Source organism: Zosterops lateralis, assembly GCF_965231275.1.
Source record: "Zosterops lateralis genome assembly, chromosome: 1".
In the NCBI taxonomy this organism is placed as follows: domain Eukaryota; kingdom Metazoa; phylum Chordata; class Aves; order Passeriformes; family Zosteropidae; genus Zosterops; species Zosterops lateralis.
Genome location: NC_139762.1, coordinates 50777379 through 50795157, shown reverse-complemented (window position 1 = coordinate 50795157; position 17779 = coordinate 50777379). Strand labels below are relative to the sequence as shown.

Here is a 17779-nt window from a genome sequence, read left to right as displayed (position 1 = left end):
ATTTGATGTAATTCTGGAAAATCTCTATTCCTGCAAAGTGATCTTCTTCCAGAAAATTAAGACAGCATCATACTTCCCTATTTTCCAAATAAGGAACAATCAAAAGAAAAAAAAAAAATTGAATTGCAGAGTATGAATTCCTGAAGTACTTTCATGAATGCCAGTAGATTTAGAATGCAGATTAGTTTAATTCTGTGACTGTTGAGGAAAGAAACTTATAAATTTTGTATTTTTTTTGGTGTGCCTTTATTTTCCTGGTAATTAAGGGACACAAAAATATATTCTGTATGGATCCCTATATTGCCTAAATAACATATTCAAAATGAAGTAAGTGTGATTCATCATTCATAATTTACTATTCTCTTCACAAATGTGCTTATTACAACAGATAGTTGCAGCGTTGCCATTAGGATTTTGTCATCATTTCATGTAAGCCAAACTGAAAGCTATTTTAATCTCTCAACTATCCAGTATTCAAGAGATGTTTCCTACATAAAAATGTAGAAATTATGGAAACTTTTTAGAAATATGGTCTTAGCCTTAACTTTGTATGTTCCTCTATGTTATTACACACTTTTTTTGATATGTTACAAAATTTCCAATTAACCATTAGTGATAGCTTAAGCCGTTGTTTCAACCTCCCTCAAAATCCTTGTTTTCATTTTTATTCCACAGAAGACAATTTAGAGATCCATCTGCAAACACTTGCTATCCAGAGCAGCACTTCCTACCATTGATAGTCCTTGTGAAATCAAAGTAGCAAGTACCTTACCCAGTAATGGGAGTCTGGAGGACTGGAGATGAGGTTGCAAATGTTCATTTAATTTTGGGAAGACAAGCAGGCCATGTTTCACACTAGAAATGTACATATCATGTTCCATAACACCCTCCTTCTAGTTCTAACACTGCCTCTGCCCAGCTGTATGACATTGAACAGGGGTCATACCGGGCCATGCTTCAGTTTATCTTGATTTAGAATGGAAACAAAAACTGTTCCTGGGCATTTGGGAACAAAATGCTCCATCAGATAATATGAGAATTAACAGTGCCAACGACAGAAGTACACTGAAGTTTTCAGTGGAAATGTATCTTTCTGGAACTCCATGAAAAGAAAAAAATTCAAAAAATCTTACCCTATCCATCATTTCTATATGGGCATCTAAATAAGCATCCCATTGGTGACTCCCACTGTTTCCATATACAGTGGTCCCATTACACTAAACACTAAACATCCTGACAGCATTAATATTTATGCTTCACTTTGTACATATAATTGTATTTGCATCTTGAGGCATCTAATTCCAGGTTCCCTATACAGTCAATAGGGAGCACGTGTATTCTTTACTGTTCACAGGTCATTATAAAGACAGTAAGTTCTTCTAGCCTAAGCAGCTAATTTAGATGCTTATAACTCAGCTGGGTCCAAAATTGTGCATTGAAGCAACTGAATGCCAACAAAAGAAAAACCTCAGGCATGAAGTTCCAAGTGGTAATTTGGGAAAGCATCATTACCAAAAGGAGCAATGACTATATAAATCAGGTATCTTTGCTGTCTCTTCATCTGTCTTCTTTACTGTGCTCCAACCTTTTGTTGGTGAGCCAGATTAGAAGGACGTCTCTTGCGTTTAAGTCTAATCCAAGGAGACCAGGGTTTCACAATGTTTGCTTTTTCAAAGAACCAAGCACATTCTTCAAATTTAAGAAATCACAAAAAAGAAATATATGATAATGGGAATGGCGGATGGTTGAAGCAACAAAATGTTTTCAAAGTTTAGAGAAAATAGACATCCTGCCTAGGCATTTGACCACAATAATTTTCATTATTCATTTAAAATTATAGTATTTTTCTTTTCATTTCCTTTTATCCAATAAAACTCCATTCATGTTTCTACCTCCTGAGACAAAATGGATGCAAGGATTTTTAGTTTAGGTGACCAACAACTAATTAGATTAAAAGGCTTTTATTTCACAGTTGCAAACTAACATTCCAAGATACGATTTACAGCACAGAATGGGTTTATTGAACATAATTTTCAAACAGCAGAATTGTTGGAAACTATGACACACATAACCTAAATTCAAATGTTAGGTCTGCTAAATTTTATTAATAATTTGAATGCAACAAGCTGAGATTTTTTTTCTGGTACTTTTATGCAAATAAATATACATGCATTCTCCCAGAATATGGAGCTCAAGAAAAAAAGCTTTTGCAAAACATCTTTAAGAAGTCACATTTGTATCCTTTAGTGAGTGGTTTATAAATGTCTTTAAATTAAAAAGTTAAAAACCCAAAAAGCACTGCAGCAGTGTATAAACAAAGGGTTTTATTGTACTTTGCAAAGGGTATCGTATTCCATCACTGCTTCTGCCTCCTTAATATATTCACATGAGTGCAACAAATGGGAACTAATTCAAAGGAGTATTAAACAGTAAGTTTTATTGGCATTTATTATGACACAGACAGAACATTAGGATATGCAATAAAATACCACTCTGCCTGTGAACCTAAGTTTTATTTTTACTTGCAACCACACAAATCTTACTGCAGTGACATTTTATACCTCTAATTTTGCTTAATTTTTTTTAACATAGCTCCAAGCCAACTATGCTAGGCTACTGTGGAAACCATACATGGTCAAACTGCTAGCAAATGTCTGTACCCTGTATACTGTTGATAGACATATGCAACAGCAGCTAAACATATGGGCTTTGTCCTCTGGAACCCAAGCTAACTTTCCAAACTTTCATCAAACTTGTTCTCCCAAACAAATATTTTCTGAGGGCAAATGTGATAGAAATTTCAACACCTCTTACTTAGGCTAGAAACTAAATTTAAAACACCTTCTGCACAGCAAATGAAAGTGTGTACTGAAATGCAATTTAAATGTACCATGTTAGAAGAAGTACATAGTGAGAAAATTCTGGAGCTGGATATGGAGGAACCTCTATAGCAGCCCTCTGGTTTTGTGCTTACTGAACTATGCATGAGGTGCCTACTGAATTATAGGTGAGGTGTACTGAACTGTAGGTGAGGGGCACGCAGACACTTACAGGACTGATGTTATGGCTTAGCAAAGTTTCTCACATAGATGATAATTGTCAAACTTTGCCAACTCATTATTATTATTTGAGTGACTGTGGGAAAGTTCAAAGACTTCGACTGGTTGAATCTTTGGGGTTTTTTTGTTGTTTTTTTAATTGCATAAAGTAATTTCCTGCTGCTAACACTGAGTCTAAAATCTAGAAACTGAGTCTAAAAACACCACTTTGAATTTTTCTAGAATAATGAGAACACAAAAGAAGGACCAACCTTGGCCCATCAAAACTTGGAAAATGGGTGTTATGGAACATCTTAAAGACATCATCTATCTGTGCCTGAAAATACAGTCTGGTTGACATTCAGAAGACTTCCTGTAAATCCTCTAAGTAAGTGCACGTTACTCATGACCTTGTCCAGTCATGTGCAGAAAATCTCCAATATCAGAGACACCACTCTCTCTGATCCCCGTTACAGTGCACAGGCACTCATATTGCTGCAAACCTTCTTATATCCAGTTGGAATTTCCCTTTTTTCAACTTGTGACTGCTATCTCTTAGTCTTTCTCAGGAGATCTTCAAGGAGAATCTGGCTTCATCTTGTCTGTAATCCCCATTTTAGGTAGTAGAAGCACCTGGTCTTGTCTAGATTAAACACCTGATCTCCCCTTGCTTGGCATAGTCTGCAGCCTTCAAACACTATAGTGCTCTTACACTGGATTCTCTCCATTTTGTCAACACCTCTCTGCTGATGAGGACCCAGACCTGCTCACAGCACTTCAGTTGCAGTCTCATGGGTATTGAACAGATGGATACAATCACTTCTCTCAGCCTCCAAACTACTCCATTGCTAATGCAGTTTTTTGTTGCTGCCAGAGCTCACTTCTGACTCATGTTCAGCTCATTGTCCACCAGGATCCTCAGGTTCTTTCCTACAGAGCTGCCCCAGCCTGTGCTCTTGCAGAGGGATACCTCATCATAGATGCAGGCATCTATGGCATTTGCCTTTGCTGAGTGTCCTGAGATTCCCATCAGTCCATTTTTGCAGCTTGCAAAGGTCCCTCTGAACGGCTGCCCCTGCCTGCCAGCAAGTTACACACTTCTCATAATCTAGGAGTGAGGTTGCTGAGGATGCACTGTGCCCTATCAGTGTTGGGAGGAATGGGTTAAAACTGGCAAGGAGGACTGTATATTGCTGAATTGATGTTGCAGCTGGGAATAACTCTTGATGAGCCTGAGTGAACAGCAGCCCAGTGATCCTCTAGCATGGATCGAGTTTAACACTCTCTGTGGCTCTGCTTGGGAACCTCTGCCCAGGTGTTCCATTGGGGAGCCCCTAGTTAGTGAGCTAATGGAAATAAATGTACTCCTCAATTAAAACTCTTAAATAAATTACTTTCTAGCTGTGAGATTGTGGTTGTCCCAGCTGCCAGACTGTTTCAGCTCACAGGGGGCTTTTGATTAAAATTTTCTTGAATTTTCGGATGATACCACAATATAGACAAAAAGGAGTCCAAAAAGTCAGTAGTGTGGTGCTATAACACCACTAGTTGGTCCAGACCAAAAAGGCTGGATTTATGTCTCTCATATCCTTAGGTAGTAAATGTACAGTTGTCTTTTCCTTCTTGTGGGATGAAACATGGAACTTTTTTGTATAGTCTTTTTATCCATAAAATATTGATTCAAATCTATTTTGCAACAATTCACTCCTTCTGACAGTTTTCAATAAAACAAGAACTGATAGGCAATGGAGAGTCTACTCACATCTGCCTCCTGTCTTGCATCTCTTGCAAAAACACATCCAAATTTAGCCAATTATGCTGAATTCCTTGCCAATGAAGATGGTTGATGTTTTGTAATGCCCCTTCTTTTTGCAAAATAAGATCTTTTTTTTTCCTTCAGGTTGTTGCAACTTGAACTGATTCTAATTCCTTAGATTTCTTTCCTTTTACTGTAGTCATAGGGAAATTTGTCACTATCCTTATAATACAGTCCAGAGATTTGCCACATGAAATTAAAAAATAAATATATCATAGGGTAGTAATTTATTTTTATTTTTTTTTAACCAATAGAATTTGGAAACTGCTAGTCTGGGCCTTCTGCAATTCAGCTGAACATGTTTAAATTGTTTATACATATTTCACATTTCTGAGGCTTTCTTCCCTACTATACAAACCAGATCAGCTGTATCAACCAGGTCATTCTCCAAAATCTGGAGAGTAGAGCACAGCAGATTCAGAGATGTGCCAACAAATGGTATGTGCATGTACCAACTATTTCTGTGTGGGTTCTGAGAAAGGACACTTTCGTAAGAAAGTATTTTTTACTGTTAATCAAACCAGAATGTTTCATTCCTTAAAGGAATGAACGCAGCCCGTTCCAAAGAGCAAACTCCTGTTACTCTGCAACGACCGCTTTGGATTCTTAGAAACCTGAGGGACTGAATCAACAGAAAACAATACCTGCTGGGGCAATTTTTTCCTCACAATTTCTCCCATCTCCTCATTTTAGCGAGGGGTATTGTGACTGCTGAACAGATGTGACCCATAAGGAGTGCGCTACCAACAATGTTGTGTTTGGCCTTGACGGCGGTTGTACGCGGGGAGTGTTTGCAGAAGCAAGCCGTGCTCTTACTGACAGCACGCATGGCCTGAAAGCTCTTGGCTGGCCGACAGACCGCCTTTTGTGGATTTTTCCGCAGCGATTTAGGATGTTGTCGTTCCCCCGGCCATCCCCAGTGGTTGCGTGTTGCAGTGGCCAAGGCGACATCCTGGGCTGGACCTGCCCTGGGCCTGCACAGCCCCTGAGGGGAGGCCGCACCTGGGCAGAGCCGGCCTGCTCTGCCCCATTCCAGGGACACGACCAATGTCATGGCCTGGGCCTGAGAGCAGGGAGAATTAGATATCAGAAAATAATAAAAAAAAAATCATTGTTAGTGTGGTCGGGCATTGGACTAGGCTGTCCCAGGAGGTGGAGGATTCCCCATCCCTGCAGGTGTCTGGATCTGGCGCTGGGTGATGTAGTTTAGTGTTTTGGGTGTTCCAGCGCCGGGCTGATGGTTGGACCTGATGATCTATAAGGTCCTTTCCAGCCTTGACGATTCCGTGATTCCGTGTCTCCAGGAGCTCATTGCGCCCAACACAAATCCCAGGCCAGGCTGCGGGCGGGAGGCGCGGGGTGTGGACACACCTGCGGACCCCGGGCAGGGCGGCAGCGGCCCCGGCCCGTGTCCCCTGTCCCGTCTTCCGTGTCCCTTGTCCCCTGTCCCGTGTCCCGTGTCCCTTGTCCGTGTCCCGTGTCCCGTGTCCCGTGTCCCGTCTCCCGTCTCCCGTGTCCCGTCTCCCGTGTCCCGTGTCCCTTGTCCGTGTCCCGTGTCCCGTGTCCCGTGTCCCGTGTCCCGTGTCCCCTGTCCCGTGTCCCCCGTCCCGTGTCCCGTGTCCCCTGTCCCGTGTCCCCTGTCCCCTGTCCCCTGTCCCGCGCGCCGCTCCCGCCGGGCGCAGCGCCCTCCCCCGTGAGGCGGCGCGGGGTGGGCGGCCCCACGGCGCAGGGGCGGTGCCGGTCACGCGGGCGCGCGGCGGCCCCGCCCCGGCTCCGGCAGCGGCGGCGGCGGCGGCGGCGGCGGCGGGGGCACCTGGCGCCCTCCTCGGGGCTGCTCGTCGCCGGGACAACCGGGATCGCCGCCGCCGCGCCTCTGCCATGGTGAGGAGCCCGCGGCACGGCCCGGCCGCCCGGGGCGGGGAGAGAGTGCCGGCCGGGCCGTGCGGAGCGGCCCCAGGCGAGGGCGGCGGGCGGGGAGCGCGGGGCGCGGGCGGATGCGGGGCCGGGCCGGGCTGGGCGTGCGGCCCGGCGCGGGGGGCGCCCACACACGCTGTAGGGAAAAGAGAGTGTCTGTCTGCCCCTGTGTCTGTCTGGCTGCCCCTGTGTCTGTCTGTCTGCCCTGTGTCTGTCTGCCTGCGTGCCTGCCCGGAGCAGGTGGGGCCCCTGGCTGTAGCACTTGTCCGCCTGTCTGTGGTGAGGGGTGCCGGGCGCCTCACCGCCTCCTCCTCCCCCGGTTAACGGGGAGCAGCCATGGCAGGGCTCTGCCCGGCGTGTGACGAGGGCCAGGTGTGCTGTCCGCCCGGATAACACAGGAGGGATGGTGTGTTTACATGGGTGTGTAGGGCGGCTGGGGAATGATGGAGGTGTGGAGTTCCCCGTATAAAGTGGAGAGGAGAAGCCAGGGCGTGTGTGGTGCCCAGGGCAGGGATGGGGTGTCACCGTGTGGATGGATGCGCGGGATGCCGGGTTTGGGCGCTGTGCTGGATCCTTGTGCGTGTGCCGTGAGCCAGGGTGTGGCCTGGGATGTGTGTAGATAGGAGATATACAATGGGACGTGAGCGTAATGCTATGGCTCAGTGCGTCTGCTGTGATTTGGGCTTCGGCTATGGTGTGTTTGTGTTGTAGCAGAAATGTGACATTGTGTGCAGGGCCGTGACATGGCATCGTCTGTATGTAGTCATGTCTGCCTGCCGCTGTCTGGTATGGGCTTGTGCCTGTGTGTATATATAGTGAATATTGGGTGTGGCATAATCTGTGGCATGTATGCTATGGGTGTGGCAAGGATTATCTGTAGTCCTCTGTGTACGCAGCAGATACAGGGAATGGCATTTTGTGTGCACGGAGCAGCAGTGGCTTGCTTGTGTGTCTGTGAGCGTGCACTGCTGTGATGTTGTGCTGTGTGCGTGTGGGTGCATTCATAATAAATCCGTGGGGTGAGCGTGGCAGGCTCAGGGTTTGTTTCACCTGTGTGTGGGGACGGCAGGACACGGAGCAGATGTGTGTGGAGGGCGGCAGCGGAGGAGGAAGAGCGGCTGTGGTTTGCTCTGTGGGGATGTGACACAGTGTGTGTGTGTATGCCACGGGTGGCAGGGCAGAGATGCATCAGATGTTTGTGGAAGGAAGATGACAAGGCACGTAAGGGGGAGTGTGTAGGGACAGGCACAGCGTGTTTGGAAAGATGATTGGTTTGAGCCCTGTTTGCAATTACAACTTAATTGTCTGATGTCTTACTGCTTCTCAGTGATAGTTATGATGATAGATGCAGTGAGAAGACACAGTTGCTGGCCTTTCCCACATGGGGAGGTACACAGTGTTCTAAGGCAGACAATCAGTTCATGTGTATATTTACGTGTGTGTAATGATAGTAGGTTTTCTGTACCACGCTCTGGGGAGGCGGAGGGAACACTCAGCCTCACAAAGGGAAGAACTGTATTCCTGTGGTGTTGCAACTTTTCTTCCTTTGCATGAAGGCTTGTTCCTGAGCTCTCTTTCTTCCCCTGCACATTGCCTACTGTTCCTTCCCAATTCTAGCCTGTGTGTTCTGAACCCAAAGGAAGCAACCTTGAAAACACAGCTGTGAGGTGGAATAAAAATACAGATAGATTGTGCATGATTGCAGTATGCTTCTGTGTAGAATCAGTTTGGATTTGCTTTGCAAAGGTTTTTGTCTGTTGCTCCAAGGAGGAGTAAACCTCAGTGAATGAGGCTGTGGATGGTGTAGCATTGGTGGAGTGATTGTGATGTGGCTTAGTGACATGTTCTGCTTCACATTAATATTCCATCAGAGAAAATGCAGTATCTTAAGTCATTTGAATAAAATGGATTTATCTCATACTCTAAATTTAAGATAGATTACAGACTGAAGAACAACTAGCCAGATGCTTATAAACTGCACCAGGGGAGGTTCAGGTTGGACATCAGGAAGAATTTCTCCACTGAAAGGGTTGTTAAGCATTGGAATGGGCTTCACAGGGAGATGGCAGAGTCACAGGTGTTCAGGAAACTACTGGATGTGGCACTTAGAGCTATGTTTTAGTTGAACATATGGTGGTGTTTGGACATAGGCTGGACTCAGTCTTGGAGATGATTTTCATTCTTAATGGTTCTATTACTCTGTAAGTAAATATTTTCCAAACTCCAGGCATGGTGGGTTTTTTTGTGGTCCATTTTGACATTCCCAATGAGATACCTTAAGCAGTCTAAACTCAGCAGATGTAGAATCTGCAAAGCAGCCTTGGTGCTGTAATTGCACTGGGGAATCTCAGAAATTATACCATCTGCTGTGCAGATTGTTAGATTGGGCAGCTTCTTACTTGCCTTTGACAGCTATTAAACTGTTACCACCATTTTTTGTTATTATTTTAAAAATTTTCAAGAATTTTATTCAATGCATGCTTATACTTGAATTGCTCTGTCTTATAGGGTTGCTCTTATCCCAGTTGTTCTTTCCTTCTTAGTTTTTCATAGCTTCATAGAATAATTTTGAGCAATTAACACCAGACCTTTTAGTACAGCGAATATCCATGTTCCTAAAAGTCAGAAGGACTGTTAGCTTACTACTTGCTTATTTTATACAGGCTGGAATATTTAATCATCCTAGTTAAAATGAGGGATGACATGGGGCTAGCAGATGTGGAAAGTTGAAAATAAAAGTCAGGTTTTCAGTGAAGCATGGCAACTATTTTTAGGTAGGTGTAGAAAAGTAGTACTAGTGTTGGCACTGTGACAATATTGATCTGAATCCCAGCAGAAGGCTACACATTGACAGTACTTCAGCTGTTTCATCATTGGAAGTCAGAATAACTGCATTAATTTCATGTAAATTGTTATCAACTGATAATTCTGATAATCTTTCTACTGAATTAGAAATGCACATAAGTGGGATATGCTAAGTAGGACAAAACCAGATGAAATTGTGACACCGAGGAGTTCTCCCTCAAGCTAGTTTAGACAATAGCCACAACATCCACTTGCATTCTTTCTAATAATCTTTTTAGAAAGGCAGTCCATATTCTCCATAGGTTTCTGCTTTTTTTGTTTGTTTGTTTATTTTGTTTTGTTTTGTTTTGTATTTTGTTTTTACCCCTCCATGTTTTCAGGACAACACAAGAACTGTTAAAATTTACTATCATACTTGAGTGTGTATTTTGAGTGACTTGGTGTGAATGTGGTAGGGCTTGAGTCCAGCTGTTCCCCTGAGCTTTTACAAAACAACTTTCCAACTTGAACTTTTGATGCAGAGTGGTACATTCTCATTCTTTGTAAACCTTCTGAAAAGGAAGATTGAAAACACAGAGTAACTTCTATATGGTGAAAATCAGATATACATTCTTGAAAATGCAGAAAAACATTTACATGAGGCATTAAAAGTGTATAATGATAAACTTAAAATTCACTAGGTACTGGTATCCTCTCTGTCAATTCCATTTTTTTTCAAGATCAAGAAATTACTTGCCTGTCTCTCAAAACTTAAACAAATTGTTCTTGAGTCTGAAGAACAAAAGGTTGGTAAAGATCAAACATTTTTCTCAGCCTTATTTTTCAAAAAGTGTGCTGTACTATGAATGTCTGAAAATCTGTGTATAGAGTGTGATTCTACAAAACAGAACAAAATCCATCCAAACAAAACTACAGTGTGAATTTAAATGTTTAAATGGATTAAAATAATTTGTGTTGGATACAGGGAGGCAGTGGAAATGCAGCAATAGTTGACACAAGGGTACCCTCAGCTGGCAAAATCAACTACAGTTGATAGAATTTCTTGAGGGATTCCCCCTGGGTTTTTATCTTCGTGTTGGAGGAACCACTGCTAGAGGAGAACTGGAAATTTACCCTTTTCTAGACTTGCACATTTATGACTGTTTGGAACTATGAACTTCTGCTGTGTGGCCCACAAGAAAGTACTCAATGTTTGGTATCAAGCTGCAGCACCCAAAATATTTCCCTTAATTCTTGTTATACTCTTCTTTTTCTGTTCCGTTGTTTTCCTGTGTTCTCCTTGGTAGGCAGAAGGAAACAGTGGATTTGGTTTTCATTGGATTTGATTGCTGTTCAGCTGGTTACCCAGTATGTTCTGTACATTTAAATCAAGAAGACAAGGACATAATCAAATCTGCATAAATGTGAAACTCTACCAGTATGTCAAGTTTGTCTGTCTTCAGAGGTTGAAATTGAGGTCAGAGCTTCACAGAGAAAAGGCATTTCCATATCATAGCTTGGTGTTACATGGTAGTTATATAAATATTAAGGGGCAAAATGTCTAAGTGTGCTTGTAGATTATAGACTGTTTTCAGAACTACTTCTGAACAAAAGTATCAAGATAATTTTGTTTCTGCAGAAATTCAAGAAATGTACATCTTGGCAAATACTAAATGTCCAGTTTCTGTTCTAAATCTCAACCTATTACCTTTCTTGAAAGGTAAAAACAATTTGAAAAAGATGTTTTGGAAATGCTACTATGATGTTATTTCCTTTGAAGTCAAATGTAATTACTGCTCTTAACCATGAAGAGGTACTTAATTTTGTCTGTTACAATTGAAAGCTTTTATTAATAATGGATTACATGTATTGCAGCTTTTATTAATTATGCACTACATATATGGCGTATGTAGCCACAAAGCATATTTTTTTTTTCTTGTTAATTTTCTAGGGAGATTTGCCTTGCAGAGAAGATTTGCCCTTCATAGTAAAGATTTCATGCTCAGTACTAGGAAAAACCTCAGTTCTGGCATAGTGTTTATGAGGCAGATCAAGCACTGCTTTGAAATGGCTTTGTAGAAACTATAGAGCCATCCCTGTAATAAGCCATGCCTTTTATATCTCAAATGTGTTTTTGAAGAGCAGTTATGGAGGGGGAGGATTAGTATTCAAGATTTCTGTTTCACAGGTGCGTAGAACAAGTGTTCTGACTGCTTCAACCATGCAGTCAGTACTTAAGCTGTGATTTCATTTACAGTTTGAGCTGAGTGCAATAAGAGGAATTGCCTTTCTGGATATGGGATTGCGTGACTGGAGGGAGAACTCTGTCAGTTCAAATTAGAACGGTGCAAACTCCTGGGGAAATGGACTTGCAGAAGAAGCTCCGTGTGAACGCTCCAGGAGGATTTCAGGTCTCTGTTGTCGTGCCATCAACCTGTTAGTTTGTGTGCTGATATTGAAGACTGGGAATAAAACTTAGCCATATGTATGTCAGTAAAAACAGCTATATGTGGAAGTGGGGATTCAGAGGAGTTTTGATAGGTGTTCTCCTAAGGGCTCTGAATCTGTGTTGTGGATTAAATTTGGATGGCTGAAAATACATGGCTATCCCTAAGCAAATATTGCTACATTGAAATGAATGGACACTAACTTTTCTCTTGGACTGATTTTGTTCAGAAACATATCATGTTCTGAATGCCTTTGAGAACGTGTATTTATAGCACAATTCTACAAAATTATGTGACACCAGCTGGATAATTTTTGTGATTACACAATTTGTAATTTGAGCGCACAGTCCTTGTGAATGTTTTGATGGAGACTACCTTAAAATCTTCTCCAGTATTTCTGCTTAGTCTTAAAGTTATTTGAGTAGTCAAAGAAAAGAACCTTTCTCAGGTCTTTTGAACTTAGGCTTTTGCAAATTCCATTTGAGACTCTGCTTGATGCATAAAGAGGGATTTGTCATTTACCTGATCAAGAAATACAAATCTATCTGATGTGTAATCAATGTTGTGAGGGGCTACTTTGTACCTTTGTGATGGGGTACAGGCAACAACTGCTTCGTCCATCTGATTTTAATTTTCTGCCATTCTCCCATTAATTCATGGGTCTGTTGCTCTCCAAGCCCATAAAGATGATCATATGGGTTTCCCCATATTCCGCTTCAAAGTACTTTATAGATTGGACTGCTAATTAAATGCTTTATTTTAATTTAGTTTTTTTAGGAATGATGTCTAAATGCATCATCATGTACTGTTTGGAAGGGTGTAATCTTAAAAGACGAGTAATGGATAATTATCTGAAAAAGGAAGTGTTCAGTCATCTTTTTTAAGAGAAAGCAAATTGGAGGAAAGATTTGCCAATCAGTAAATGACTAACTGATGATGAGGATAAAACTTCGTCAAACCTGTTTTTTCAGCTGTCTCTTTGCCTATGTTTAAAGACTATATGGGGATACAATTAACAGCTTTTTTGACATTTCTTAGTGTTTAAATGGTAGTTGTTGGATTTTTATTTTATTTCCCTTTCTTTCCTGATCTGAACTAGTCTCTAGTCATAGAAGATTACGTAAGGAATAGTTTATTTTCTGTGTGGTTCAGGTTTGTTCTGCCATCTCTGGTAGTGGTTAGAAGACGATGCCTTGAAAGGCAAACATGAGCTGGGTGCACCAGAATGAAGGGTTAGTCTTTTATGTACCTCCTGTCTCAGAGTAGCGTAGGGAAAGCAGAGCTTGCAACCTTTTTTGCCAATAATAGTGTAATGCCTCTTTCTTTGGATTTAACAGAATGTTTTCTGCCATGCTGTCTACCAAACACCAATTACATGATAGCAAGTATTGATAAAATGTTATCTTTCAACCGAATTTTGGGCCTACAAGTAATTAGGTCAATTACTAATTCTGCAAACCATTGGATTTCCCCTTTTTAACAAGCAAGAACAGGAGCTCTCTCACTGGAGTCAGAGGATAGCTGTCTCTTTGGTGACTTAGTAAGACAAGGCTGTCTTGCACTGGGGTATGAGCATCTCAGCTAACAGGTCAGGTGAAGCTCTTAGACCTCAGTACCCTGGCTGCTTGCAGGAATGAAGCCATACTCTTTAAAAGGCTTGAGTGGTGATTTCCAAATACGTTACTGGCAATAGGTGACTGCCCTTCAGAGAAATACACAGGAAAAGATCATGAGAGCTGTTTGAGCAACTGGGGGTGGGCTGGTGTGCTGGAGGCAGTGGGAAAGGCAACCTCCAAGCACCTCCTGCTCTGCACTGGGAGGCACTTGAGTTGGAACAGCCAGAGGCCTCGAGGTAGAGCTGTGCAGCTGTGGACATCAGCTCTGAAGTCCACAAATGACCTTGTTCTGTCACCCAGTAAAAACTGGGCCTTGCAGAGCCAGGCTGATGCCCTCCAGTAAAATGTGAATGATGTGGTATGAATACCAGTGCTGGTAAAACAAGAATGATGGCTCTTCTGGAAGAGAATCAAGCAGCAAAGTGGGCACTGTGGCCAGCTGCTTCTGCCTGGAAGGTTTTATTATGTTAAACAGCACTTATTCTGGGGAAATTTTAAAAAGCATTGTGGCCCTTATAAGCAGCCTTAGGTCATTGAAAGGCATTAAGGAAAAACAGAGAGATGTGCTCAGGTGCATTTGATCTTCTCTGAAGGTGAGCCTTAACTCTTTAAGATGACCGGCACAATAAGAACAGAAGTATTTGATATAAGGTGTTGCTTTTGTTCAATTTGTCATCACAGCGTTAGACGAGAACACACCCCAAGGAAAGACCAGTGCAAAAGATCCAGGGGGTATCTGGCAGCAAGGAGGAAGCTATAAGGCTGCTGAAGACCATGCCCAGGGCTCTGGTAGTGTGTGTCCAAAGGGAAGAAAACACAACAGCAACCACAGCAGGCCAGGAAGGCTGGATTTTAAAATGCATGAAGGCAAAGCCTGAGCAGGGTGAACAGCTGGAGCATAGGAATGAGAGCCTGAAGGAGAGACAGTGTCTGTGTGTTGAAATAAAAGATTTTGCCAGTCTGTCTCTGCTGTAGAGACAATGTGTTCAAGTGGGATTGCATTTCAAGGTTCACTTTGGTGTGTTATAATTTTTATTGATTATAGAGAAGGCTTAACCATGGGTTCTAGTTTAGCAGCATTCCTGTGTCATCAGCTGTTGTGTCTTCAGTATCACTTATTTCAGTTCTGTTGGCAATGTATATCCTGTCTAACACTCCTTTAGTTGCCTGGATACGGCTGCATTGTGCCACTTGCATGGTGTTAAATGATTCTGCCTGTCTGATGCATTGATTGTACATTTCTAGAGGAAGCCCTAGCTAGCACCAATTCCCTGAGCATTAGAGCATTTTATACACTTATACTATATGAGTGCAACATGGGATAATCTGAAATTTACGGTAAAGGAAAGTTGTTTTAGCTCTTCTTCCTCCTCCATTTTTGTGGTGTATTTAAATAGAGAGCTTTTTATGATGCCATTCATTACTTCAGTTTACTTGTGAGCTGCTCTGGGTAGCAAAGTCAATTTGGTGGCTTTCCTACCACTATGGCACCAGGTGCTTTCAATAAAAAGTAAAAAGGAAATAGCACAGGCAACAATTAGATGTCTCAGCTGAGGAGGAGAGAGATGCAGCAAGCTGCTAGGTTTTGTGTTTGGCAACAAAAATCTGCACATCAAGGTACTGAATAAAACTTTAATTTTATTTTCTCAGGATTTTCCTTTAAAATTTGGCTTTACCATGTCTATTACTGCATGAATAATACTTAATAAAAATTGTTCTTGCCAGTGAAAACCCGAAAGACTTGATGTAAATACATCTTGTTTTTATTTGGTGTAAATTTACTTGGTGTAAATACATATGGCTGTATTTACAATTTAGATAGGATATGTGCTCTGTCAGCCCAAGAAGGGAAGGAAGTATATGGATATAATTCTAGCCTACTGTCTCCTTTGGTGAAAATGACCCAAATGTTGGGGTTTTTTCATGAATTGATAAATACTTCAGCCTTGTTTTCAGTTTATATGCCTTTTGCTGATGCTCTTTAGAGTCTTTCACACTTCATCTTCCCCAAACCTACTTTTGCCCATAATTCCTTTAGCATGCTACTAAGCAAGGCTATCTTTGAGAGTCTGGGTTTTTAATAACTTTTGGTTTGAGAAGTTGACAGGTTGAAAGTCCTTATCTACTCTGATTTCAGTGGAAATTAGATACATAAATATCTCAGTGGAACTGAGCCATAATGGATGAGCTGCTACCAAAACTGTTTCATCTGTTAAGAAAATAGTCCTCTTCAATAGAGGATTGAATGACAACTGAAATTGCATGCTTAAAAAAAAAATAAGGACGATCTCCAAAATGAATAGTATAGTCTTATTTTGATCTTGAAATAACTCAGTCAGAAAAGTCAGAAAAGATTTCTTCATCTCATTAATTCTGGTGCAAACAGAAGACCTTTATCACCAACTGTTAGACCAGAAGAGATTAATGTGCTGCTTTCAATGGTGGCAAGCTGTGTGGTGTACCAAGAAGTCATGCTCTAGGACTAGTGGCAATTATTATGTTTAATAATATGGAAGGGGAATTAAAATAGGGAGATTATCCTTTTTGGGTTTCAGAGATTTACACAACAAATGCTTTGTTTATATAATAAAAAGATTTTTTAAAATGTAGTTGCTAAATAAATTTAATGTAAGAAAGTATCAGGTAATTTTTAAAGAAAATCCTCCCTTTTTAACTCATAACCAATCTTCCAAAAGTACTGTGAAGATATTACCAAGAGAGATCAGTTAAGGAATATGAGAAATGTCTCGAGATTCATGTAATAAGGAATTACAGTTTTCTCTTGTGGATTTTGTTTTGTGTTATTTGTTCTTGCAGTCATTTTAAGAATGTTGAGATCTTCTTGTATGTTGTATCTCTTCTTGTGTTTACAGAAAATTTAAAACTGTTTTTAGAATAACATTTATTACCTATGTTGAATTGCATTCTTTTTCCTTGTGCACAGATTTGTCTGTTGTATTTGGGGGTTTTATACAGTTAAAACCAGACTTTTGCAGAGTTTGAGATACACTATCATTAATGCATTCAAACTTGCTACCAAATACAAAAGCAAAGAGGGGAGAAATATTCTTTTGACATTCAGGGTATTCCTAATTGTTATTCTGGATTATTGTGTACAGGTATTCTAAGGGCATGTCATTGTCAGCACGATCTGTGAGTAAAGAAAAAAACCCATATTTGACAAGAATACTGTAATATTTTTTACAGTGATCAAACACTTCCTTGACTTAATGTTTTGGTGGATTTTTTTTGTAAATAGAAACAAAAAAATAGAGGTTATGTAATAAAAATTGAGTAAAAAATCAAACCAACAATACATGAATGTACTAGGGTTCTTGCTTCATTAACAGAAGTTTTAAATTATCAGAAACTCTTCAAACAATTGAACGTATCGTCCTGTTTGCACCTTCTGTCTTTCTCTGCTTGCACTTGAAATCATGTTACAAGTGTTTATCTAGAAAATGACTACTCCAGTTGTCCTGTGTCTGTTTTCTGTTGGGGGAAAACTTATTGAGGAGCCTTTAAAGCAGCCCCTCTTTTCTTCTGAGATGCAAAATGCAGTATGGCTCTAGAAGCTAATAAACTTTCACAGAGTAAAAGTACTATAAAGAGACACTTTCATTTTTCTAGATGTGCTTATTCTGTAAGAATAATATGTTATTATATGAGAACTGCTGCTAACGTGTACAAAAACACATAAAAGAAAGTTACTGTTTGAGGGAGAGCAGCTTTCAAAGTGTGTGTGGCCTTATCTGTGGCTGGTGTAGCAGGTGTGGTACTTTGTGTGGCTGGGCAGGTCACAAGCTTCTCATAGTATGGAGTAAAAGCTGCATTTTTAACTGGGATTCCTACATGAACCATATTGGTCAGATAAGCTGTCATATTCAAAATAGTTTGTCCATCCAACTTAAACTTTAGAATTATCTTATATGAACATAAAGATTATAAGCCTTTTTCCTAAGAGTTGCTGGTTTGATTGTAGGTTTAACTTTTCAGCTTGGCCTCAATAGAATCCTTACTACTGTGGTGTGATTTTTTAGCGAGTTCACTTTTGTTGATGAGTAGTTGGAAATACTGTTTAACACAAAGAGATATAATGTGTGCTCCAGTCATTAGAGTAACTTGCCTCATACCTTACTAACTCAGATCCTGTGTTATCCTCAC

At 41.2% G+C, this 17779-nt stretch overlaps 1 protein-coding gene across 1 annotated transcript in view; it reads left to right on the top strand.

Annotated features, from left to right (window-relative positions):
• Positions 1–6661: 6661 nt before the first annotated feature.
• Positions 6662–17779, top strand: part of FBXL2 (F-box and leucine rich repeat protein 2) — a 49649-nt gene continuing 38531 nt past the window's right edge. The window contains exon 1 of the mRNA XM_083862238.1: positions 6662–6735. Coding sequence (XP_083718364.1) covers positions 6733–6735 — 3 coding nt within the window. The 5' untranslated portion in view covers positions 6662–6732. The remainder of the gene's footprint in view (positions 6736–17779) is intronic.